Source organism: Hippocampus zosterae, chromosome 1 (assembly GCF_025434085.1).
Source record: "Hippocampus zosterae strain Florida chromosome 1, ASM2543408v3, whole genome shotgun sequence".
In the NCBI taxonomy this organism is placed as follows: domain Eukaryota; kingdom Metazoa; phylum Chordata; class Actinopteri; order Syngnathiformes; family Syngnathidae; genus Hippocampus; species Hippocampus zosterae.
The window spans coordinates 4,783,303-4,809,690 of NC_067451.1; the positions used below are offsets into that span (position 1 = coordinate 4,783,303).

Consider the following 26,388-nt stretch of genomic DNA (forward strand, 5'->3'; position numbering starts at 1 on the left):
ACACGACGGGCGCGCTCCTCTTCTCCCTCCTCCTCCTCCTGAGAGGGGTGTGTTGGGTGAGGTGGGGGTCCTCCAGGAGCCGAAGGAGGTGGAGCAGAGGGGCGGGGAGGGGGGAGACCTTGGCCGCTGCCTGCGCGCTATATAAACACTCATTTGACTGACGCACACACGCACAGTGCGCCCACACGCGCGCGCCCACAGACGCAGCAGCCGAAGCATCCTCCTCCTCCGCCGCCTCCTCCTCCTCCTCGGGCTCGTCATCCTCCTCATCATCTTCACCTTAATGCGAGCGGCATGAGGTGGTCCGGCTGCTAGGAGCTCGTCGCGACCCCCCACCCCCACCCCACCCCCGGCCCCAGCATGCTCTTCGACACCTTCGACCTGCTGTCTGCTCTGGCCACGCTGGCGGCGTGCGCGCTCTGCGTGGCTCTGCTGCTCGCCGTGTCACAGCAGCTGTGGCAGCTGCGCTGGACCGCCACGCGGGACAAGAAGTGCAAGCTGCCCATGCCCAAGGGCTCCATGGGCTTCCCTTTCATAGGCGAGACGTGCCACTGGCTCCTGCAGGTAAGCGGTGTTTTTTTTTCCCCCCCCCCAGGCTCGCTGAGCGCTTCGCGTCTCCTTTCGTTTGCGCGCGCAACACTTTGCAACCGCTGACTTTGATTGGCAGGCCGCGGGAGGGAGAAGATGCTCGTTTTTGTTCCTCCCTCAGAAATTGAAAATCAGAGAAATGAGGAGCCGGCCACTTCGGGGGTGGTGGTGGAGGGTTGTGGGGGGGGGGGGGGGGGGGGGGGGTCAAAACGCATCAGGATTATTATTTTTTTAATTAACAGAATAAACGTGGATGAAATTGTGCTACAGTCTACCATGACGACGTGTTCAATTTCCTCATCAGATTAAACACAACCCATCAAAAGTTTTGGAACAGATGTGTCGTTTCTGTCCAGTTGAACCGAAACGAGCTCCATGGGGTTTAAGTCGGTCACTTTTGTATAAAATGTTGAAAAGTTTCTCCATTGTTTTTCCGTTTTTAGTGTATATATTTTTTTAATTAACCTCTAACAGTAACTGTCGTATCATTCAAGCGATTCATTGGACTTGAACTGATTTATATGGATTAGAAAAAGAAGAAAAAATGACAATTTGGGGTGTTCTAAATCTTTTTTTACAAATAGGTTCTTTAGATTTGAAGTCAGATGTCATGGAAAATACTAATTGATGTAAATACGGGATTTGTTTTTTGAAAAAGTCAAGAACATTTTGAAATTCAAAAAAAAAAATCTATTTCATAAGAAGCATTTGCTTTCGTGGGCCACATGGAGACATTTTTAGCACCAAATTGAAAGTAAACCAGGAGCCAGTTCGATCCCCGATCACCACTCGAAAAAAAAAAAAAAAAAAAAAAGGAGAATCGATTTAGTTAAAATAAATTTTAAAAAAGCTCGAGCTTTTCTTGAAAACCGTCAATAACTTGCAACTGTGCTACATATTTTTTTTTGCCAAAATAAAAGGAACAAATCCATTTTGCATGCCTCAAATTTGACCCCCCCCCCACACACACACACACAAGCAAAATTCAAACATGACATTTAAAAAGTACAATTTCCTTAATTCATCTGGAACATGATGACGAAATTACATGACGGAGCTTTCGCTCCCCGATGCGCCCACAATGTGAACGGATGTCAAACTTAAGGCTCAGGGGCCAAATCCGGCCAGCCACTTTAATTTAGACGGCCCACAAAAAGCAACAAAAGTTTTTGGACGAATGAATTTGCTTCCTGCGCCGAAACTGCAAATTTTCTCAACTTTAACGTGATTTAAAAGATTTCTTCACCTCATCCCTTGAACACAAATTGGACCCCCGCCAACATTTGCTTTTCCAAAACTTCAGTTCAGTGTTACAAATATTCACAAATACGATGACACAATTTGACGCTCATGCCCAGACAAAAAAAAAAAAAAAAAAAAAAGGCAAATTAGAATCCCTGAGGCGCTCACCCACGTATCGGCGAGGGAAAAAAAAAAAACGTTGGCGACTTTTCCCAGCAATGACCGCATAACACAGATTCAAACCACATGGATGTGGGCAACGGGAGAGGTTTGAAACGGACCAGAACTCGCCGCCGCTGTGCATTTGCGTGACGGGCGTCTTCGCCGTAGAAAGTTCCCCGACCGCGCTACATGGCAGACCCCCCCCCCCCCTTCAGAAGCTCCGATTCAGTTTGGGACTACATTTGAAAACCGAAACGTTGTGACTTTGTCAAAATGGAGTGTTTCGTTCGTCGGAGCTGCGCGAGACGACAACATAACGTATGAATCAGAGACTGAGAACGCGATAGTAAAAGCTCAAACTTTTGTACTTGACGTCCCTGTAAAGTCGAAAGAAATGTCTTGTAAATGTGACCCGCCACTCAGAAGTGTGTGCCAAAAAAAAAAGAAAAAAAACCAGTCAAAACAAAAACGAGTCGATTAAAACGAGGCTTCAAAATGGTGAAAAATCAAGCCGTTTCTCTGCACTCTGCACTAAACGCCCCACGCGACACCATTTTGACAATGATGTGTGAGCACAACGAGGCGCTCAACAGTCGCCGTGCCAGCCCGAAAACCCCGTCGTCCGCATCCCGGCTGCCAACTCAGTCCTCAAACGTATTATTATTATTATTATTTTTTTTTAATTCACGATACCTCGTTTATCGCCGTGTCATGCGTGCATTCTCACAAATGACAACAAGGCGCTCAAAAGCAGCCACGTCACCGCCAAGTCCCTGTCCACACGCTGACTGTCAAGTCTGATTTTGAAATATGCCCCCCACCCCCACCCCCACCCCCACCCGACCCCCGGCACTCTTCTACCTTTTTCTGCATTACGCGTTTGCGCCCTTATGGCTGATAACGAAGCGCTCTAAAGTAGCTCCACCAAGGGGCTATCGGAAGCTACGTTGCCCCCCCCTCCCCACCGACCCCCCGCTAAAAAAGATGGTGAAACAGTTAAATGCATGAAACTCCACAATGAAGTACGACATAGTTGTCAGTCAAATGTATTTTTTTCTCAGGTCTCACCCTCCATCTTTTCTGCGTTTGCGCAGACTAGTTTATGCGGCGGAGGAGCACGCCTCGCTGCCGCAGAATGTGTGTGTGTGTGTGTGTGTGTGTGTCGGGGGTATTAGCGGGGGTCCCGGGGTGAGCGCTTAGAGCGTTTTCAACAAGCATAATCTCCTTTTCTAAAATGTCCTCAGGTCAGGGGCCAACGCTCTGGCTCTCTCTCTCTCTCTCTCTCCCCTCGCTCGCCCTCGCCGCATTCTACTCGTGTTCTGGCTGAACTATCCGAAGCCCTTCTTCGCAAATCCTCCTCCTCCTCCTCCTCCTTCTCCGCAGCCGTCGCACTCTCGCTCTCCCTCGTTCCGCCTTCCCCCTTTTCTTTTCCCGCCTCCTCGCCTTCCTTCCTTCCTTCCTCTTCTCTTTCTGATGCGACGGCGTGACCGCAAAGGCGACGCGGGTCATTGTCGAGTCCAGGCCCTATCGCGGCGTTCACACACAAACGCACGGGCGCGAGCGCGAGCCCGCACACACGCGGGTTCCCTGGCATCTCTGGGCAGCGTCTGAATGATTGACAGCTGAAAAGAGGGAAGGAATTCCCTCGCAGCCTTTGGCCGCCTCTTGTCCTCGCCCTACTCCGCCTCTCCCCCCCTCCTCCTCATTTTTAACCTTCGTTGCGCCCACTTTGGCTTCGGACGTCAATCAAAACTCCGGTCACCTGCTGGGCCATTGTGGAAAGAACAAACTTGTTTATCTGAAGTTGACCGCCAAACTAAACGGAAAACTTCAAATCATTCAATGTTTTACATTGAACAATCGCATCCAGTAGGTTAGAGTAGCTTGATGCTAACACATCATGGGAAACACCATAGACGGGCTAACGGCTAGCACCAATCTCGTGATGTCATAACACTTTTGAGGCGTCAGACAGTAAACGACACTTATATTCTATTCTATAACAAGACATATATTCTTTATCATCTGCAGAAAATGACTAATTCCGTAAACCACCACGGCTGTCCCAATATTTTTATTTTTATTTTTTATTTTTTCGGTAATACAATCGTTACTCTACATTCAATTATTTGAATTTTGTACATACTGTATTGACGATTTCGGTCTCGTTCAAGCAAGTTTTAAACCGCAGTTGACTTGTTGCTTTTTTTTTTTTCTTCAATACGAACTCGCCGCATTTGAAATCTCCTCAGCGTGTTTGCGAAAGGCGAGCGGAGACGAGTGTTTTCACTTTCAGCGCTTCTGAGTGCTTCTCTGTTGCCATCCGGTGACTCCGAGTGTCACGCCAGCGCCTTTTCTTGACCTGACGTTGCTTTTTCGACTGGATGACGTGCGCGCGTTTTGTCGTGACTCGCTCCCAGTGGCGGCTTTCTTCCCATAACACGACCCCCCCCCCCCCCCGCTAAGCATCACCGTCATATGTCACATACACACACGCACGCAGATCTAAGGCAACATAATTAGCTGTGTTTTTTTTTTTTTTTGTCATGCCCTAATAAAAGAGTCATTTGTTGGACATTTCCACGGCGCTACAAAGGGGACATTTATAAGGCCCCGGCGCAGGTTCGCCGGCGGGCCAAGGCCAACAGAACACGGGGGTATTTTTAGCGCTGCTCGGACCCTGGGCGTGGGCGGCGCAGACGGACGGCAGAGACGCACGGGCGCTTTTCTGGGATGTTCTCCTTTGGCGACCAGCGCTCGGAGTCGCTTATGATTTTACCGTTTGGTGCCCGTGGTACGATTTGGCTTTCTTTGTGTCCCCTCGCTTGTGTGTGTGTGTGTGTGTGTGTAATCATGTGTGCGGTTATGTTCTCTTGCGAGAGAAAAGTGGCGTCATTACGTCACAACTTTTCCATGCGAGCCGTGTGTGTTTTGTGTGTGCGTGTGTGTGTGTCTTTGCGCGTATTGCCAGATTTGGGACGTGAGAGGTGGGAGTCGACTTCTCACCTTTTTAGCTAAATGTCATCCCGTGCCACACCCCCGCCTACACACACACACACACACATACAGTGTGGTATTTGTCACAAACAAGACATGAAAACATTTTTGTATGATGCCAACATGTGTGTGGAAAAGTAAACATGGAGAAAAAGAAACGGAAAATCACATGTGTGTCATGTATTGTGCGCGCGCACACACACACACACACACACACACACACACACACACACGCACACACACACACACACGTGCGCGCATCATTCTGATGGTGTATCTTGCGAGTGTGAAAGGGAGCCTTGTCTGGCTGCTGAAGGAACTCCCCTTCCACTGCATGTGTGTGTGTATGCGTGTGTGTGTGTGTGTGGGGGTGTGTGTGGGTGCGTACGTGCGTGTAGGCCAGCATGCCAAGCAGACATACTAAACCACTCTACATCCATGTGGCAGCAAAATGTAGCTTGGAAAACAACTCTCTCACACACACACACGCGCGCACGCACACACACACACACACGCGCACACGCACACACACACACACACACACACACACACGAGGGCTCCAGAGGCCAGTCAGCAACCTAGCGAGTATGTGCGTGTGCGTAGTAAAAAAGAGGAAGTGTACAAGAGCTGTGAAAACAGCTCAGATCAGTAGTTTGAAGAAGAAATATCGTGTCGAGGGATAAAAAAAAAAAAAAAAGGAAAATTCAAAAATGCCAGCACGGGGGGGGGGGGGGGGGGGGTCGGGGGAGTCTCGCGAGGGTCACGTTTTTACGAGCGCGCCGGCGGCGCAGACAAAAGCGTTGAGACCGCGTGCAGGCGCACACATCTGAGGCGGGTTACGACAATTACAAAATGCTAATTAGCGGCAGCTGGGCTCAATCGGCGCAAAGCGACGTCACGGGCGAGAAGAAAGTGGCCGTGTCGCCCCCGCGAGAAAAAGAGCCATACGGTGAAGTCTGGCTATGCGCGAAGGGTTGGGGACCGTGCCGTGCTCCCCCCCCCCCCTTTCCTCCTCCAGACACACCCCAACCCCGCCCAAAATCTTTCTACTGGCCCGTAAAAAACTATTTGCCCCCTTCCTGAACCGCTCGGTAAGCATTTCCAAAATGCAATTTCTAGATTGACATATTTCTAACTCAGCGCCAGCTGTCGCCATCACGGCGTTGCCAGTGTGCTTGTAAAATCGACATTTACTACTTTCCTATTTGGCATTTTATTATAAATCAGGCCCACAAGGACACTCGCAATTTGTGACGCGAACTAAAAACAACTCTTTAGTCGCCGACTTGCCGTACCTTGCGTTGAGGAGCATCTGTCCGTAACTTAACTCCCGCCGCTGCCAAGAGCGATTTTCTTCTTCGATAGCCGCTCACAGTTCACGTTCGCTTGAAAAACTAAACATAAAACAAAAAAAGAAATACACATCGTGTATTGAGACCACGTTCACTTTGTCTCGCTAGCTTAATGCTAACACACAATGCAAAATGCCATTGACGGGCTAACAAAATTACCCTTGACGCGGTGGCATGCAAACTGAGCATATAACAATACTCACAAGCAAGTATTTATTTATTTTCTGCATTTTAAAAAAAATGACTTAGTTGCAACAATCTTGTAGTACGCATCTGGCTGCCGCTGCTCACCCGCGATTTTATTTTTCTTTGTTTTGTCTTTGAAAAGTTTTGTGAAAGGTGCTCATAAATAAAATATATTCTTCTTATTATTATTATAATTATGTCTGCATGAATTATACTGCCCCCCGGTGGCCAAGGCACGCATACCAGAAGGAGCAAGTCAATGCCAATGGAATTATCATGATGCACATACATGCTATTTCATTCGAATTGTGTGTTTTGACAAAGTACGCCAAACACGACCTACATTTTGGTTTCTGCCCTGGCAAGCGGGTCAAAAGGGGGGGCTGCCGCCTGCCGGTCTGGAGTGTGACCTCGGCAAACATGAGCGGGCCGCGCCAACGGATGCAGAAGCAGGCAAATAAGAGAAATGTTTGACAAAACCTCACAGTAGTCGTGCGGTTGTCTGCGTGTGCGTGACGCTGGCACATAGCTCCCCCCCCCCTCTCGAGAGGCCTCCCGGGTCAAACCAGTTAGCGTTGTCACAGTGCGGCCTCGCCATGTTTGTTTACTTTCCACGCTTTTGTGAATTTTATACATTTACTGCGAGCATGTGTGCCACCACACACGTGCGCGTATGAACAACGTACTTGCGTGTCTCTTTCCGGCCGAGAAATGCAAACGGCATCCGTTTGACCTGGATTCTTCACCCCCCCCTACCCCCCCTTCACCACGCAGGGTTCGGGTTTCCACGCATCTCGGAGGCAAAAGTACGGCAACGTGTTCAAGACCCACCTGCTGGGCCGACCGCTGATCCGCGTGACGGGCGCCGAGAACGTGCGCAAGGTGCTGATGGGCGAGCACACGCTGGTGACGGTGGACTGGCCGCAGAGCACCGCCGCCCTGCTCGGACCCAATTCGCTCGCCAACAGCATTGGCGACATCCATCGCAAGAGGAGGAAGGTCAGTTCGAGTCATCTCGCAACGTGCAAACAACAAATTGGAATCGGAGGTGGCTTGATGTGTCCCTGAACACACACACAAAAAAAACAATCACATTTGTCTTTTTTTTTCTAGCACACCGGATCTTGATCAATGAAACAAGATCGTTTCATTTTTGTTTTTAAGTTTGACCGATCAAGTTTGCGCAACACCAATTTTCCCATGTGTTGTAATTTGCTGACATTTCAAAAAAAAAATAATCACCTGTCGCCGACCCCTCGATTCATTCATTCATTCATTCATCTTCCGAGCCGCTTGATCCTCACTAGGGTCGCGGGGGGTGCTGGAGCCTATCCCAGCCGTCTTCGGGCAGTAGGCGGGGGACACCCTGAATCGGTTGCCAGCCAATCACAGGGCACACGTAGTCAAACAACCATCCAAGCTCACACTCACACCTAGGGACAATTTAGAGTGTTCAATCAGCCTGCCACGCATGTCTTTGGAATGTGGGAGGAAACCGGAGCACCCGGAGAAAACCCACGCAGGCCCGGGGAGAACATGCAAACTCCACACAGGGAGGCTGGAGCTGGAATCGAACCCGGTACCTCTGCACTGTGAAGCCGACGTGCTAACCACTGGACTACCGGGCTTCCCCCCTCGATTCATAAACATTCCAAAATAGTATATTTCTATATTACATATTATATAATTGTGATTGTATTATTATTTTATGATGATTAAGCAAAATTTGGGCCGATTTGAAAAAAAAAAAGTTTACTTACATTTCTAATTAAAAACATTTCTAAAACTCGTCATCCATTCAAGCCAAATAAGCGGCAGCCATAACGACAACATCGCAGTTTGACGCCATTTTGGGTGACGGCGTGCATTCTGGTCAAGCCGCCACTCAGGTTGTGACTCTGAGCCCCCCCCGCCCCCTTTTAATTTCTCCCTGACGCCGCCTATTATCTCTCTTTCCGCCATCTTTTCCTCGCCAGGGCCATTTCAGGTAATCAGCCACTTAGTGCCATTATCCCCTCGTCCCAGGGGCAAATACCTACCTTGCTCTCACACACACACACACACACACACACACACACACACACACACACACACACACACACACACACACACACACACACACACACACATTTCAAGGCGCAATCCGGTGCATTTCCTGTAAATCAGCCTCTCGCTTTCTCCCGCCGGGTCCTCCAGGAGGTAGGCGGGGTCAACTGTGGCGGCACACGGGGTCGGACCCGCAGAATGGGTGACCTCAGGTTTCTAAGTAGGGTTCACGTTTCAAAGTAGGGTTTCGAACTAGCGTAAGGGTTCCAATTTAGGGTTCTAATCTGGGCTCGCGCTTCCTTGGAGACCCCGGGCACTAACTTTGTGTAATGACCGTTGATTGGGGAAAGCACAAAGAGGGTCTTTCTGCAGAGGGGGGGGGGGGGGGGGGGGCTCCTGACATCGACCCGAACATGCCGTCGGTGAAACATGGCTGACGAGCCCGCGTCGTTGACCTCAGTTCCGAGTCAACTGTGAAATCGGTACGCGGCTGAGGGCTCAAGAGAGAAGGGGGGGCTGCTGCACCTGCAGACCTGGAGCCAGTAGAGGGGGCTACCACGTGAGATGAAAACCGGTCCGCTCACACGCTCGTCCGCCCGATGACGACTTAAAAGGCGACACACACACACGCCCGCGCGCGACCATGTCGGCGCGGTACTGAATAGAAGCGAAGGAGTCGGTAGAGTTGAGAATGGAAGCTGGGGAGGAAGAGAAAGCGTGGAGGTTTCTCTCCTTGAAAACGCGTTTCCTCACCTGGAACTGATCGATTGCTCCTTCCGCGATTTATTTTGAACTAATATGCGTAGGCGTGTCTTAGTCTTCGATCAATTGCCGAAAGCACTTTGCGCACAACAAATAAATTTTGGTCAATTGATTGACGGGAGTTCGGAGAGTATGAAATTGAAGCGTGTGCGGGGAGGGGAGGGGAGAGGGGGCGGGTGGTTAAGGTCTGTAGCGAAGGAAATAGAAAGAAAGGATCGTGGACGTTTGGGTGAAAGCGGGAGCGAGGCAAAAGACGGCCGGCGAGAAGAATAAAGGAGTCTTTACATGTTTGAGGAACCAGCAGCTCACAGCACTTAAAGCGCGTAATTTAAGACATATGGATGTTATTAGGACCACTGTGTCTGTGTGTCGCTCACTACACCGCACTGTGTGTGTGTGTGTGTGTGTGTGTGTGTGTGTGTGTGTGTGTGTGTGTGAGTGTGCCGCAGGCTACAGAAAGACAGTCACGTTTTTGTGGTGCAGCAGAATGACTGCCGAACAATTGCCCCAACTAGCCCCCCCCTCCCCCCCTTGCACCCAGGACTTTGCTCCCCTCCTGTGCCGAATTTGGAACGTCCCAAAATGTTACAGTTTCTCCAATTTGGACACCTCCCAAAAAAACATTTGTGTTTTCCCCAAATCTGGATACGCTGCGGCACTCTTGTGCCGACAAAGCCTGACAAATGAATCATCATGATTTTACATCTCTGTGGTAGTGTGGTTAGCACGTCGGCTTCACAGTGCAGAGGTACCGGGTTCGATTCCAGCTCCGGGCTCCCTGTGTGGAGTTTGCATGTTCTCCCCGGGCCTGCGTGGGTTTTCTCCGGGTGCTCCGGTTTCCTCCCACATTCCAAAAACATACGTGGCAGGCTGATTGAACACTCTGAATTGTCCGTAGGTGTGAGTGTGGGCGTGCAAGGTTGTTCGTCTCTGTGTGCCCTGCGATTGGCTGGCAACCGATTCAGGGTGTCCCCCGCCTACTGCCCAAAGACAGCTGGGATCGTCTCCAGCACCCCCCTAGTGAGGTTCAAGCGGCTCGGAAGATGAATGAATGAATGAATGAATGTTTGAGGAGCATGTGTCAAATAGTTAGCATGTGGCTAATGCTAAACAGCTTATAAACTAATTCTAATAAGCTTGGAGAGCGCTTTAAAACAACCGCGGCTGCGTAACAAGCGCTCGTACAAGAGGTGAAAATCAAACGTTATAAAAACAAAGGCGCTTAACAGAGTAAACAAAGAAGATGGATTGAACGAGCACCCAAAAGATTCTTATTCAAAGGAAAATCGCTTCGAGAAAGATGCTCATCCATCAAACGATAATTATCCCCACGACCGCAAACATACTCAGGAGTCGAATCGGTTGTTTGTCATAAAATCGCATCTGGGAGACTTGGTTTCGTACCAGAAATTGTATAAATATCCCCCCTTCGGGCCGTCAGCATTTTTGCGCGTCGCGTCGCGAATGTATAAATCATCTCGGCGCATAAACATCGCCGCGGTTGGGCTGTGACTCCAGAGAGAAAATAGTTTGCGCTTGTTCCCGAGGGGGCGGTTAAGATGGCGGCCATCAAGCGAGAGAAGAACACGCGGGCGCTGGCGCCATCCCACCCGCGGCCTCGCCCGACCCCCCCCCCCCCCCACGCTGATCCGTCTGCGTTCCTCGCAGGTGTTTGCCAAAGTGTTCAGCCACGAGGCCTTGGAGTCGTACCTCCCCAAAATCCAGCAGGTGATCCAGGAGAGCCTGCGAGTGTGGAGCTCCAACCCCGAGCCCATCAACGTCTACAGGTAAAAAAACCGGGGCAGGCGACACCCGACACCGAGCCGCGTCGCAACTTGAGCGAAAATTCTTTTGCGCCTTTCCGCAGGGAGAGCCAGCGGTTGTCCTTCACCATGGCGGTGAGGGTGCTGCTGGGATTTCGGGTCTCCGAGGAGGAGATGAGGCACTTGTTCTCCACCTTCCAGGACTTTGTCAACAACCTCTTCAGCCTTCCCATCGACATGCCCTTCAGCGGCTACCGCAAGGTATGCTAGCTGCCGCGCGGAAAAAAATAAATAAAAAATGCACAACCCAGAGTGTGACCTACCCCCCCCTCCCCCGCCAGGGCTTGCGAGCGCGCGACAAGCTGCAGAAGAGCATCGAGAAAGCCATCAGGGAGAAGCCGCTGTGCACGCACGGCAAAGACTACAGCGACGCCCTGGACGTCCTCATGGACAGCGCTAAGGAGAACGGAGCCGAGCTCACCATGCAGGAGCTCAAGGTTGGGGCCCCGGGGGAGGGGCCGTGTGGGGGGGTTTCGCGGGACGCGCGTCGGCGCACTTGTCGCGTCGCTCATCAATCATAACGAGCGAGGGCGCGAACACGAGACGGAGTCGCGTACGGGCACGCCCGCTGTTTACCTATTCAAGTCATTCTGAGGAATTCTGTGGAAACTCAACTCGCGCTCTCTCCATGTGGTTTCTGGGTTAAGTCCAGCGCCAAAAATAAGTCAACACTCCCCCCCCGGAGGGGTCTGAAAGAGGCCTCCTGTACACACACATACACACAGAGTGAACTGGGGAGGCCCTGTGGCACACACGCAACACGCAGCAAAGAGCCTCCGTGTTATCGACTCCGCCTCCGTTATCGCCTCTTGCCGCCAACAAAACGTCACGTTTGCCGACTTCCCCGCGGAAGGGGCCAAGGTGACATATTTGCGCATCGTTGCAGGAGTCCACCATCGAGCTGATCTTCGCCGCCTTCGCCACCACGGCCAGCGCCAGTACGTCCCTCATCATGCAGCTCCTGCGCCACCCGCCGGTCCTGGAGCGCCTACGTGAGGAGTTGAGGGTGAGGGGCTTCCTCCAGAACGGCCGCCTGTGCCCCGAGGGCCAGCTGCGTCTGGATACCATCGTCAGCCTCAAGTACCTGGACTGCGTCATCAAGGAGGTTCTGAGGCTCTTCACGCCCGTCTCGGGGGCCTACCGCACCGCCATGCAGACTTTTGAACTCGACGTAAGTGTGGAAGCCGTCCCCCCGGGAATGGCGTCCGCGAGGGATCGTTGGTTAGCTTGCCAGACGATCACGCTAATCGATTTGAACAAGTACTTTAATCGAGTGGGGCGCCGAGACCACTTACAGGTCTCGTTCTCGGGTGCCATTTGGAGGAGATTGGTCGCATACCCGTCAACCTCTGCCCCTTATAAATGATTTTATCTTTATCTACCTTTTTGTTAGTTTGCCGTGACGATAGTAGCGATCGACCACGGCAAAGATCGCTCACCTGCTGGTAGCCAACGTTGAGACGATCAGGATTTGAGCCAAAAAACGAGACCACTTACAGGTCTCGTTCTCGGGTGCCATTTGGAGGAGATTGGTCGCATTCCCGTCAACCTCTGCCCCTTGTAAATGATTTTATCTTTATTTACCTTTTTGCTAGTTTGCCGTGGCGATTGTAGCGACCGACCACGGCAAAGATCGCTCACCTGCTGGTAGCCAACGGTGAGACGATCGGGATTTGAGCCAAAATGGTCTTTATGAGATCGGTTCACAATTTTTTTTTCCGTATAAAAGTTGTAATACGCCGTACATGATTTGAAATTATTTTTTAAAAAACGTACAAGTTGACAGGTATGTGGTTGGGAAAAAAAAATCCAGGGCTGTAATTGGGTCTCGGCTTAAAGTGCTTAATTCTGCACCGTAGGAAGGACAGACAAGCGAGTCACTTTTCTTGGCTTGAGGCGACATTTTGGGGGGGCGTTTGTTGAAAGTGGCCTTTAATTATGTCATGTGGAAAATTAGATTGGGATCAATATGAATGCAAAGAGACCTGTCGATTGGTATTGTTTGTTCCCGCCGAATTACAGTCCTATGTTGTACGACACACCTCAAAGAAATTGTGTAGTTGTCTGTGTGTGTCTGGGGAAACTAAATTTGGGACCCGGATGAGGATTGAAACAATGTTGACGGATTTGAAGGAATGCTAAAAAGTTCAACAATTCCGTCTTGTCGTTTCAAGTTGTCGCATTTCATTTGCTTTTGACCAATCAGAGTCAAAGGGACCCGAAAAAGCTTTTTGGGTCTCTTGACAGCGGCGTCGCTAAATTGTCATCGTGTCCGATCCCCTCGACGTGAGCGCAAATCGCTCACGGTTTCTTTTCTTCCACCTTCGGAACCGTTTGATAACATTTTTGGGTGTGCGTCTTTTGGCCCCGCAGGGGGTGCAGATTCCAAAAGGCTGGAGCGTGATGTACAGCATCCGGGACACTCACGACACGTCGTCCGTCTTCAAGGACGTGGACGCTTTCGACCCCGACCGATTCAGCCAGGAGCGCGGCGAAGACAAGGAGGGGCGCTTCCACTACCTGCCCTTCGGCGGCGGCGTCCGCTCTTGCCTGGGCAAGCAGTTGGCCACGCTCTTCCTTCGCATCCTGGCCATCGAGTTGGCGAGCAGCAGCCGCTTCGAACTGGCCACGCGAAACTTCCCCCGCATGGTCACCGTGCCCGTCGTCCACCCGGTGGACGGGTTGAAAGTCAAGTTCTACGGCCTGGACTCCAACCAGAACGAGATCATGGCCAAGTCGGAGGAGCTGCTCGGCGCCACCGTGTGAAGGCGGGTGGCGCGAGGAGGGAAAAAGAAGGACGCCGCATTTTTCTTCTCCGCGCTTTCAGACTTCAAGGAACATTTTCACCTCCTGTTCCGTCGGGAAAAGGAAGAAGCTGCCATCAGGATTCTGCTCTCGCCTCAACAAAAAGTGATGGAATATCATTGGAACACCTCGTGGGGGTGCGTGGGGAGGGGTGGGTATGGGGGGGGGGGGGTGTCGATAGGCAAGTTGGATCAAACAGGGTACCGGAGGACAGGAAGCAAAAGCTTTGGGGAATTTCCTGAATCCAAATTGGCCAATCATCGTAGCAGGGTAAACGGGGGCGACAAAGATCCGGAGGCAGTCTCTTTTCTGTCCTTCAGTCTTTCTTTTTTTTTCCCCCCACCCCCTCCCTAAATCAAAAGTAAAACGCGAGCTGGGGTCTTTGAACCCTTCTGGCTGTTGATTGTCCGACTACTTTCCCACGAAAAGTAAAAATGTCAAGTTCAACTGCGTTCCCCAAGTCACCTTTGGATGAAACGTTTTTGGCTTTCGAAAAGGCTGTCCAAAGGCTTCCCTTTTGTTGTCGGGTATATCGCGCGGGGTTGTTGCCGTTGTTGCCTTCCAGCCTCCCGATTGGCGAAATCTCCCCCCGCCTTGCTCAGTTCCTTGACGATTTCAATGGAAAAATCGCCATAAGGGAATGCATCGTAAGCTAACCGGCTTGCTAGCAGCTAGCATCACAAACACCAGCGCGCTTGGAGGGGGGGGAAGAAAAAAAACAACAAAAAAAAGGCCCACTTGACATGCAAATGCTGCTCGTCCTTGTCTTGTCGTCGTGTTAGTTTTGAACGTCGCGTCGATCCCGCTTCGCTGCTCCTCGCAAGACGAGAAAATCACGGCGGAATCATTCCATCCGAGCAGCTCTCAAGCCAACCAAAAGGCGGTCCCGTCTTAACACACCACTCACTGACTTGTTCGGGGAAAACAGATGACAAGTAATTCTCTTTGCTGCTTCTTTGTGACGTCGTCTCACGGAGAGTTCTAGATGTCCAAACTTGTTTTGTTTGTTTTTGTCAAACTCACGTTGTTTCCTGACTAGATACACGTAGCTCGGCGCGCTAGCTAACTAGCACGCTAGCTAACTAGCGCAGAATTTCTGCGCCCGCTGCGATGAGCGCGACGAATAAACAGTACAAACACACATGTAAATAAACAGTGCATCATTTTAAGATCGGCATTTTGTTTAAAAAAAAAAAAAAGAAGGCAAAAAGAGCGCTAACATGCTACTGTTTTTTTTTCATCATTTGTGTGATACTAAAGCAAAAGCTCGCAAGTCACGGGAAAAGAAAAATCAGCTATCGGCTAATAACCTAATATTAATGTTATTATTGTTGTTCTATTTTTTAATTCTACTACAGAGTTATTTTAGTTTTGAGCCGAAATGAAACAAAAAAAAAGGTCTTTGGAAAATACTGGATTTCTATAGAATGTTATGTATTTCATTTATATTGTGTACACAGTGTTGAAATTGTTTATAGTGTTATTAATTGATGACTGTAATTAAGCCGCGTTTTGTTCGTCAGACTTCTTATCGCTGCATTTTATTTGAAATTAATTATGGAAAAACGCAAAGCACTTGGGGGAAGATTATTTTTCAAGGGCCAAGCGACTACATGGTATTTTTTTTTTCTCTTTCCTGATGCTTTGTCTGAACGTCCTGTACATATTCGGATTTCTTTTCATAGGAAATATGTTGCTTAGCTGAATGATGAATGTCGTCGTTTTTGTAACCGTGATTGTTCAATGTACTCCTGCAATAAACTATGTAGTTTAAAAAAAAAGAAGTTGTGTCGGGGACTCTTTGAAGAAACGGCTGTGAAATGAGTTCAATGTAATGTTTGACACGGTAGGACAAGGATGTCAAATAGATTTATGTCGCGGGGCCACGTTGGAGTTACGTCGTCCCTCGGAGGGCCGTAACGACAGCGAAACCGAATAAATGTTTATGTCATCATCTCATCGTATTATTACTCGCACGCAACCATATTGATGGACGACTCGTTTTGAAATCACTCAAGTCAACTGGTTGTTGGTTGCTCAATCGTTGTTCAAGTGAGTGTCAACGGGGTAACAAACCGATTGCAAAATGTCAGCGTTATTTAGTCGACGTGACAATTTTAGCAGGGCTCGTGCGAGTCGACGCATATTTACTTTTACATACTTTTGTGGGCCACATGAAATGAGGTGGCGGGCCGGATCTGGCCCCCCGGCCATGACTTTGACACCAGTGCCTTAAGATGTTTTCTTCGATTCAAAATACATTGAAGGCATAGAGCCCTCTTCCTCAACTGGCGGACCGCGATCCACGACCGGACCGTCGACCTCCTCTGTCCGGACCCTCGGCAATTTGTATAAAATAGTAATTTATAAAGTGATTTTTACGTTATACATTTTATATTTGTGGACTATAATATGCGCATTACCGCGATCGCTTGTTACAATTATCCGTTGCATTCTTTGCGTGCACTAACAGATGTAATGCGCGACTTTGTGTGTATAATGTTTGACTCGCTAGCTGAGCTGGGCATGTCGGCGATAACGATGAGCTGATTGGCTTCTCTGAACTGAAGGTGTGGCCATACATAAGCGTCAGCACGCATCTATCCCAATACACACGCATTCAAAATGGATGATTGTGTCAGGAAACACAGTGTGCTCACAGCTTCAGCCCAGGAGAGCCGCACACAGACAAAACGAATCGCGGGAGGTTTCGATCGTGAGCAGTTCTGCTTCCGTCTACCCGGGGATCTTTGCAGCTGTTTAATAGCAGAACTCCGCAACATGGTAAATGAACATCAAAATGGCATCCTCAAATAATATTTGCATGCCTGTGAAAAGGGGAATTGTACAAATGAAAAGGATATTTTTGTTTTCATGTTTAGTATTTATTTTGGTAAAATTAGTATTTTTTGTTTTTGGTAAATTAAAGGAAAAAAAGACAACTACTGTTTAACAAAGTTAAAGTAAAAATGTCTTATTTCCCTAAAAGGGCTATTTCTATTATTAAGCAGGCACAACTTAACAAAATAAAAGAGTTCCTGTGCCTCAACACAATACCTCTCATCATTTGCTGTGTACCGGCAAAGTGAATAATTGTTATTATATAATAGTAATGGGCGGCCCGGTAGTCCAGTGGTTAGCACGTCGGCTTCACAGTGCAGAGGTACCGGGTTCGATTCCAGCTCCGGCCTTTCTGTGTGGAGTTTGCATGTTCTCCCGGGGCCTGCGTGGGTTTTCTCCGGGTGCTCCGGTTTCCTCCCACATTCCAAAAACATGCGTGGCAGGCTGATTGGATGCTCTAAATTGTCCCTAGGTGTGTGTGTGAGCGTGGATGGTTGTTCGTCTCTGTGTGCCGTGTGATTGGCTGGCAACTGATTCAGGGTGTCCCCCGCCTACTGCCCGGAGACAGCTGGGATAGGCTCCAGCACCCCCCGCGACCCTAGTGAGGATCAAGCGGTTCGGAAGATGAATGAATGAATGAATATAATAATAATAATAATTGTCATATGCAATTGAATAAGTAGACCATTTCAGAATTCAAAATTTGGGACTCTCTCAATTCATAATGGGACTACTTTTCTGATCAGCGAGTCCCTGGGACTCGCTGCCGGTAAACTGTAAAATGATCCCTTATGCACTTTTTCTGCACTCAGCGACTGACTTCTATGCAAAGTCATTTCTCAACTTGTCTTCCGTGCCATGTCATGCCTGTTGAGTGTTGATTTACTTCACATTAAGAAACTACTGCACTAAAACATGAATTCATCAATGTATATCATGTGCTTTTTTGTTTTTCTCAGTATAAATAACACGTTCCCTGACTGTTCTACTCTTTGAATAAAAACACTTCATTCAAGCGTTAGCGAGTGCAAGGGGTTATGATGGAGGGGTGTTGCAAATCATGAACACCTGCCAATTGGTATGATAGCATTGTTTTATACATGTCCTCGGCTAGGCCTCAGCTTCAAAATCAGTCCTTGGTCCCTGGCCTTGGAGGCAAGTCCTTGGTCCATGGCCTTGGCCTCAGAGTCAAGTCCTTGGCCTCGGGTTGCCGGTCCTTGGACACAACACTGCTACACACACACACACGCACTTCAAAGATGTGCTCTAAGTGCTTCAAGATGACGAAATCGCACATCCTGACACATGACATCCAACACCGGCTCGCAGGAAATGATCAGCGATCGCTATTGCCCAAGCAACCGGTGCGCTGAGGCTTCCGGAAAAAGTGAAAGTGGATCTCCTCTTCTCCGATGACTATTCTTATCGCCTCCCCGTGACCTCGCAGGGCCAAAGAAATCAATGGAGACGTTGGCCGGGCGGTGGGGGGGCAGGGGATAGGGGGGGGAACGCATATTTGACAGGCGGGATTGCTTGCGGATTTCTAAGCGGTACGCATGTTTACGCGACGTTCTGATGTCATCGGACGCACTCGCCGGCAGCGTTCCCGGCCTTCCAGGAGGAACAATGGCCTCTTTCTGTCTGACATTTGTGAGCTTATAAACTCGAGGAGGGCTGACTTAATATTTTGCTTCTCAAGAAACAACTTTCTCCAAACGGTTCTGACAGCTCGAAGCTTCTTGCACAAGTCAGCTAACAGTCTTTTCCCACTCTCTCTCTCGAACGCTTGCAGGACTTCTTTTCCTGGCCCAGTTCATCTTTTTCCAAATGCTTTTCTCCGGGATTGAGATCCGTTCTTTTGACTTTGACCGTTCTTTGGACGAATGCTTACATGGAGACATGACCTTCCACATAAACAGCGCATCTTAGATTTGGTCATCAAAGCCCTTGGTAATGTGCAAATGTCATGATTTCATCCAAATATTGAAGGTCTAAGTCTCGGTTTAGGTCTCTGCTACCAGTCCCACAAAAAATGGTTCTTACACCAAGTTCAACTGTTTGTTTGTTTTTTTTTTCCTTGAAAGTGAGTCATATCGAACCATTTGTTGCTTGCTTCAGCTCCATCCATCCATCCATCCAGCTTTAGCAGGGAAGCCCAGACTTCCCTCTCCCTAGCTACTTCTTCCAGCTCTCCCCGGGGGATCCCGAGGCGTTCCCAGGCAAGCTGGGTGACATAGTCTCTCCAGCGTGTCCTGGGTCTTCCTCGGGGTCTCCTCCCGGTGGGACATGCCCGGAACACCTCACCAGGGAGGCGTTCAGGAGGCATCCGAATCAGATGCCCAAGCCACCTCATCTGGCTCCTCTCAATGTGGAGGAGAAGCGGCTCGACTCGGAGCCCCTCCCGGATGACCGAGCTTCTCACCTTATCTCTAAGGGAGAACCCGGACACCCTGCGGAGAAAACTCATTTCGGCCGCTTGTATCCGGGATCTCGTTCTTTCGGTCACGACCCATAGCTCGTGACCATTGCTTCAGCTCAATCAAGCAAAAGACTTGCCAGTCATCTGCGGACGCCAGATCCAAAGCCTACAGCGCCGCTGGCCGAGGATTCCCTCTGGCGCGCCCGTCATTGTTTTAACGAGTAATCTAATTGCAAGCTAGCGTCAGAGTGAGAAGCAAACGACCAGCCGACACCCAAGACACGGCGGCGGAGGCTCGATGCGCTTTGTTTTCAGAGAAAAAAAGCTCACTGGCCTCCGCATGAATCTGTCTGGGCTCGTAATCGATGGATTATATTCCAGGACGTAGCCAGGTCCAAAACCGCCGCGGCTGGCTAAGGACCGCCCTCTGGGCCGAGGCGTCGCTAATACATCGAGCAAGTCACAGATCAGTTGCTTTGTCGGGCTCATGTAGCACATCACTTATGGTGTCGCCATGGAGACCGTGGCTGCCGTTTTTTTGTTTTTTTTTGTGGTCCAAACCAGCAACACCAGCATCCATCACTGGACTAAAAATCAAATACAACCCCTCCATGTGCGACTGCAGAGGCAAGACGCAGATCCGAACGGCAATACAACCAAAACGCAACAACCGGTGATGCACAGAAAAAAAAAACAAAAAAACTTGCTGGCTGCGAATCTAAACGACGGCAAAGTCATCAAGATAGACCAAGTATGGATCAGATAGTGCACGAACGGTCTACCGAACATACATACGACGTATACGTGGACACGAGGTGCCTAACGCAAGAAATATATTGGACGCCAAATTAAAAAATTTTAATTCTCCAAAACATGAGCCTTGACATAAATGTCAAGATTAGAGGTGTCAGAAGATGTCTCCCTCCAGCCCCCCTCCCCGAGTTAATGCGGACCGAATTTTGCACTTAAACCTGCAGTGTAAATGCAGCCCTAAACTCTGTGCTGTGTACTGTACTGTACAAGACAAGACTTGATTGTCTGTGGAACACACACACACACACACACACATGCACACACACACTCGCGTCGGCACTAAATTCTCAACTGGAAACGTTTCTCTTTCTGTTGCTAATTTACACTCGCGCGGCGACCTGCTTGGCTGCTGCTCTGGGCGTCGCGCAAACTGCTGATGTGCTGAGATTTTCTGGCACGCCATCCGTGTACCACAACGTGGCTGTGCATGCGCGTGTGTGTGTGTGTGTGTGTGTGTATGTGTGTGTGTGTGAAATAAATGGAGGGCTACTAAATGAACGGTCCTTTCTCGGAGACATTCATCTTACCGTGGCGGGAGAGAGGGGCGAGTCCAAAATATTTATTTCGCTCATCAATCAGCGAGGACGGGGGAAGAAAAGTGCATGTGCGTGCGGTGTGTGTACAAAAAGAACAGCAGGTAGAGCTGAAGGCCACTTTTAGTGGCGTGGCTCGAATTGTTGCTCCTGTATGTGTGTGTGCGTGTGCATGCGTGCGTGTGTCTGCAGTGGCACTCCAACCGGCATTAATATTTAGGCTTGGGTCTGTCTGCCAAGTGACGTCGCCATCAGGCTATGCTGCGGTTCTGAGACATACACTGCACACACACACACACACACACACACACACACACAAGCTTGTGGCGACGTGACATAGGAGAAACACTGCTGTGATCCATTTGAAACCTGAGCTACTGTTGACCTCAAACGACGACTCACAATCTGCTTAGTCCCCGCAAAGATGGCTCAGTATGTGTGTGTGTGTGTGAGAGAGAGAGAGAGACACCAATGGGAATATGACGTCAGTGATGAGTTGTCAGGGCCAGCAAGGTCTTTTCTGCTGGCACAAAGCACAGTCAGAAAACATTTACATGACTCCCAACAATCTGTTATCTTTCGCTTGACTGTATTGCATCCAGGAGAATATGCTAGTTGTTTTCATTCATTCATTCATCTTCCGTACCGCTTGATCCTCACTAGGGTCGCCGGGGAGTGCTGGAGCCCATCCCAGCCGTCCGGGCAGTAGGCGAGGGACACCCTGAATCGCTTGCCAGCCAATAGCAGGGCACACAGAGACGAACAACCATCCACGCTCACACTCACACCTAGGGACAATTTAGAGCGTCCAATCAGCCTACCATGCATGTTTTTGGAATGTGGGAGGAAACCGGAGCACCCGGAGAAAACCCACGCAGGCTCGGGGAGAACATGCAAACTCCACACAAGGAGGCCGGAGCTGGAATCGAACCCGGTACCTCTGCACTGTGAAGCCGATGTGCTAACCACTGGACTACCGGGCTGCCCCGCTAGTTGTTTTTTTTTGTTTTTGTTTTTTTGGTCCAATCAAATTTCAGCATCACTGTGTTGCCAGGTGATTCCAAGCTACCCTTAGCAAATCATTGGTTTTCCTCGCTGTCATTTTAAACCAGGGGTCCCCAAACTTTTTCCTGTGAGGACCACATAACTTTTCCCTTCTCTGATGGGGGGGCTGGTGTCAGTTTGTAACATCAACGATCGTCAGGGAGCTTAAAAAATGTATTGTTTCCCAGAAATCCACACATTTAGGGGGTTTTGGGGCGTTTTTAACACAGTGACGGGTCATTTTGGGAGGGTTAGAGGGCCGGGGTTTGGGGACCCCTGCTGTACATGGTTGGGTTTTTTTTGGCCAAAAACGGCTTACTATACATGGTCGGTTTTTTTTCGGCTAGGACAACAGGAGGGTTAGAGGGCCGGGTCAAATGTGCCCGCGGGCCGTAGTTTGAGAACCCCTGTTTTAAACTGTACGAGTGATGAGCGTGTTTCTTTAATCGATCAACCAAACACATTTGCCTGAGAGGGCCAGGTAGCTCTGCCACAATGAGATCACTATATTTGCACACCACACTCTGATTGAATGGCCAAAATGCATTGAACGCAACTCTGAGTAACTCACAAAAACGATATGTCTCCGATATAAAAAAAAAACAAACAAACAAAAAAACATCTGACGTTCAAGTGAAGCAACGGCAGTTTCATAATTGTGTGTCTGGAAAGATGATTCGCTTGCCATCAAAATCCCGTTGACGTTTCATCAAAGCAAAAAAAAAAAAAAATTGGATCTTGATTCTGGACCGCGCCGTTACATTGCATTTTGGTGGAGTACTGATGTTTTGAGAACGACTGTAGGTTTTGCGCTCGGACCAGCGCTACCTTCATCATCTCGCTGGGAGATACCGGCGGATCAAAACGCGGGCGGCAGCCGTACACAAACGTGACTCATTCATTCCATTCATTCAACACACAAACACGCGCGAGCGCGAGCACTCTGGTGAGCAACGTTGCGGTCGCGCCAACCACAACTAAACGGAGCCGAGGCCCCCGATGCCGTGACGCTACATATCTGTGGGCGGAAAGGGGGCGTGGCCTAAGCCATCGCTAAAATCTCACTCGCGATGACATCACTCCGCCGGTTTCCAAAGTCGCCATCAAAAGAGAAGGAGCTCGTGCGTTCGCTCGGAATCCCGGCGGGTCAGCCAGAGGTCGGCCCGAGCGCGCCATATCGAATCTTCTTCTGGGAACGTCGCCGCCCTCTACTGGCAACTTTCCCACGCCATCTTCGTTATCTGTTCACCATGCATACCAAAACCCGCACTCTCAAATGCTTTATCTGGATAACTAAAGGTTAAATAAATAAAGATGCTGGATTGGCGAGGCCCGTTTCGCCGTCCGAGCCAGTTTCGATGGCTCGGGAGGCCGTCCGAAGTCGTAGCCGGGTCATTTTTTTCTCAATTGCCTTCCCAGCATGAGTCACCTTTCAGGGACAACAAGAAGATAAAACGCACAGGCAGACAGAGACGCGCACGCGCTCCTACACGTGGCCGGCGGTAGCGAGACGACTTGTTTTGGCGAGCGTCCGTATCGCTGAGCTCAAGCAAAACACACTCAGTTGAAGTCGGGCGTGGGGCCAAGGATGCTTCATGCTTCTGGTCAGCTCCGCTATTCATAGAAGCCCGCAAATGTAGAACTCAGCACGGGTGCGTGTGTGTCGCGGCGAGGCCAGCTCATCAATCTGAACAAAACGGCCCACAAACGGATCAGAGGCGGGCATTCCTCAGGGTCCCTGAATGCATCGCGAGGAAGCCGTGAACACATACAAAAAAGTCATAGCTGTGGTTTTGGGATGTCCTGCGGTGAGGATCCAGTCCCTGAACTCGCACTGACCTGCCTGGCTTGAAGGACAAAGGAAAAGAAAGCGCAAGTGGGTGCGCTGGACGAGAATGGGGAGGATTTGCTTGGCGTTTTGGGCCTGAAAGTCCCCACCTGACCGGCGGCAAGTGCGGCGATCAGGTGAGTTGTGTCAGATAACGCTCCTGCGGCAGTTTTACGGCCGGAGCGCAATAGCAAACAGATGAGACGGGAGTCAAGTTGAGGACGCGCAAGAGGATTACGGAGCTGATTTACAGCAGACGGCTTCTGGCGACCGCGGGAGGCCTGATTAGAGGTTTGGACGCGTTGTGTCGGAGAGGCTGGGAGCATCTTGTAACTGCCGTGTTGTGACCTCCTCACCCTGCAGACGCAGCTCGCAAAATGTATCGGGAGGCCGGGCGGCCTTTTTGGAGCCCACTGCAAAGTTGACACGCCACGGGGGAAGAATGCTGTCATCGAGTCTGCCAAATTTGAATCACGACAAAAAATAAAATTGCCAAGTATACAAATTCAAGCTTCAATAATCATAAAACATAATCGAGACCGTCTCCTAACTCTCCAATGCTGTGGGCCTGAAGGTGCCAAGATCATGCCCCCGTTCAACTGTCAATCAACTGCTACGACCTGCAGAATGGACGCAACTTTGTTGAGTATCTTTCTTACACTTACTCAGTGCAATGAAAATGTCCTAGTGGGTTGTCCACGAGGCACTCTAAAGTATATTTTTGCTTTTCTCAACTTCAAGCCTCTGCTAGCTGGGATATACCCCATCGCAATATCACGGGGGGGGGTGGGGGGGGTTCCGATGCCGTGTCAACGAGGCGCTCTCGGGCAGCCTCGTCAGCCCGATGTCCCATTTCCCACATCACATCAGACTAAAAAAAAATCTTATAAATAATCTCACTCTTCTGCCTTCTCGCCATGATGCGCATGCACTCAGGGCCAACAACGAGGCACTCTATCTGAATGGAAGAGGCATTTTCGAGTGCAGTCATCACTGGCGAACAAGCTGCTTTGTCACAATCATGCTGATGATGGCGCTCAAGCACGTACGTCACAGGGAAATGGGGACTCTAAAGTACGCTCCGCAAAAATCTTGAAAACCCAAAGTGCTGAAAAATGGTTTCGCCAATGTTCATGCCCATTGCAAGGCGAGTGCAAAGTGCAGTCCAACTGTGCACACGGGTGGGGTTCTTTCTTTTGGTATTTTCATAGGTGCAGTTAGAAATGGGCATTTGCAGCGTTGTGGGAGTGAACACAGCCAAGCTGATGCCCAGATAGTTCGAGCGGCTCGCCTCAATCCGTCAACTCGGGAGAGGCGTGCGGTCCACATGGTGGAAACATAACGGACTCGGTCCCTGGAAGGCCATGCTACATATCGACATATCAGTAGTGCCCGTTATTAAGGAACTGCAAGATCTCCACTTGCGGATGATGTAAATTTAGGTGCGGTGAGGTGGGCACTTGGGGACCGCCTTCAACCTCCCATCGTGCGTCTGACGGGGTCTTTCATGAAATGACTTGAATCCATAATTCTGCGAGTACTTTTGCTCCGTTGGCTGGTGTCGAGGCTGCAAAATAAACGTGTCAGCTGCCACATTGTGGAAATGATAGAGATACAAGACAGTCAACGGAAACCTCCACGTCTTTGACCCGTTCACTTATTTTTAGACGGGACGGCGTCCAAGGAGCGTTTATTATGGGCCTTCAAACTCTCCGCTGTCATGTAGCGGGAAGACGAGCGGGGAAATGTATCCGCTCACCGCCGCCAAATAGTCCAAGTCGTGCAAACACAAGAAACACACTCCGTCTTTGTGTTGCGGTGAAAACGAGCCGGTCAGCACTCGGTTGGATTCCCGTAACTGAACGCTTTTCCTTTTTTCATTTCACGCTTTCTGCATTCCTCAAATAAGCGTGACTGTTAACATTCCTCTTTTTGCTCTCCGTGAACGCTTCGCGCCTGCACCGCACGCGCCCGTCAGGATGGTTCAGTTTGTCAGGGTCTCACATGCAGCGTTAAGGTAAGCGTCCGCTTGGGCGCCCTCTAGTGAGCTCACCTTGAAAATTCCACACACACCCCCGCCACCCACCCAAAAAAACTTTGCCCGTACGGGAATTATAGAAAATTAAAGTTGACCGTCAAAGGAAAATAAACTCCCATTTTCATTATTTTCATTCTTTGAGGGGTAATTATCCATCATTCACTTCTCTCTCTCTCTCTCTCTCTCTCTCTCTCTCTCTCTCTCTTTCTTTCTTTCTACTCTTTCTCGCCCTCATATTACCTGGCGAGCGACTTTATTCAGTGAGTGTGGCCAACGTTTGTGCGCCGAGCCAGTTCTCGCTTTCATTCTCCATCAATGGATTCTGCATCTGTCTGCACTCAAGTCACGGCTCGCTGGCTGGAGGACACACACATGCATGCGCACAGAGATTTCCAATCAGGCTTAAGCAGGCCAAGATTTGGGATTTTTGTGTGGAGGTTTTTTTTTTTTTTTGCTTGACCCGGCAACGACATATTTGATGGAGATAATGATGGCGAGCGCGCGCACATATTTCTGTCCAGCTTCGGTATCGTAGCCGTAAACACATCATAAAGGCCTGTCCTGACAAATGACTCGGCTAAAGAGGGAACCAGATCGCCTGGCTCCATCCGGCTCACCCGCGTTTTTGTTGAAAGTCATCGCCCAAGTGTTCCCGACGCCATGAAAAACGCATTTCCCATGGAGTCCACCAGGTGGCGTTTTGGACTTTTGAGGAAAGCTATCGAAGAAGAAAGCCCAGGTGGAATTAGCATTTCGCTTCATGCTAGGCTGATGGGCGCTGCAGCCAAGCACAATAATATTGCGGGACGCTGGGAGACACGCGGGCTTATAAACACTTCCACATTACTGGAATAGTTGAGGGGCTCGAGGACGCTCGTGCGAGGGTCTTCCAGAGGGCAAACCGTTTGA

The 26,388-nt window shown here is 49.8% G+C and overlaps 1 protein-coding gene and 1 long non-coding RNA gene across 3 annotated transcripts in view; one reads left to right on the forward strand and one right to left on the reverse strand.

Moving 5' to 3' along the window:
- Nucleotides 1–160: 160 nt before the first annotated feature.
- Nucleotides 161–15,165, forward strand: LOC127599987 (cytochrome P450 26B1). Its single transcript, XM_052064284.1, has 7 exons — nucleotides 161–564; nucleotides 7,302–7,526; nucleotides 11,004–11,122; nucleotides 11,203–11,359; nucleotides 11,440–11,595; nucleotides 12,045–12,329; nucleotides 13,532–15,165. Exons 1-7 carry the CDS (start codon nucleotides 361–363, stop codon nucleotides 13,922–13,924), a joined length of 1,539 nt encoding a protein of 512 aa, XP_051920244.1. The 5' UTR covers nucleotides 161–360; the 3' UTR covers nucleotides 13,925–15,165.
- Nucleotides 7,488–26,388, reverse strand: part of LOC127600225 (uncharacterized) — a 41,528-nt gene continuing 22,627 nt past the window's right edge. Inside the window, exon 5 of one of the 2 annotated variants that reach the window (XR_007962298.1) lies at nucleotides 7,488–7,591. This is a non-coding gene — a long non-coding RNA (uncharacterized LOC127600225). The remainder of the gene's footprint in view (nucleotides 7,592–26,388) is intronic. The other variant, XR_007962297.1, reaches the window with a different exon arrangement.

What these genes read in the sequence shown, in the direction of transcription:
- LOC127599987 (XM_052064284.1), top strand. Translation starts at nt 361, where the DNA reads ATGCTCTTCGACACCTTCGACCTGCTGTCTGCTCTGGCCACGCTGGCG. An exon ending in CGTGCCACTGGCTCCTGCAG is followed by an intron (nt 565 to 7,301) that starts GTAAGCGGTGTT and finishes TTCACCACGCAG; the next exon opens with GGTTCGGGTTTCCACGCATC. An exon ending in CCTTCAGCGGCTACCGCAAG is followed by an intron (nt 11,360 to 11,439) that starts GTATGCTAGCTG and finishes CTCCCCCGCCAG; the next exon opens with GGCTTGCGAGCGCGCGACAA.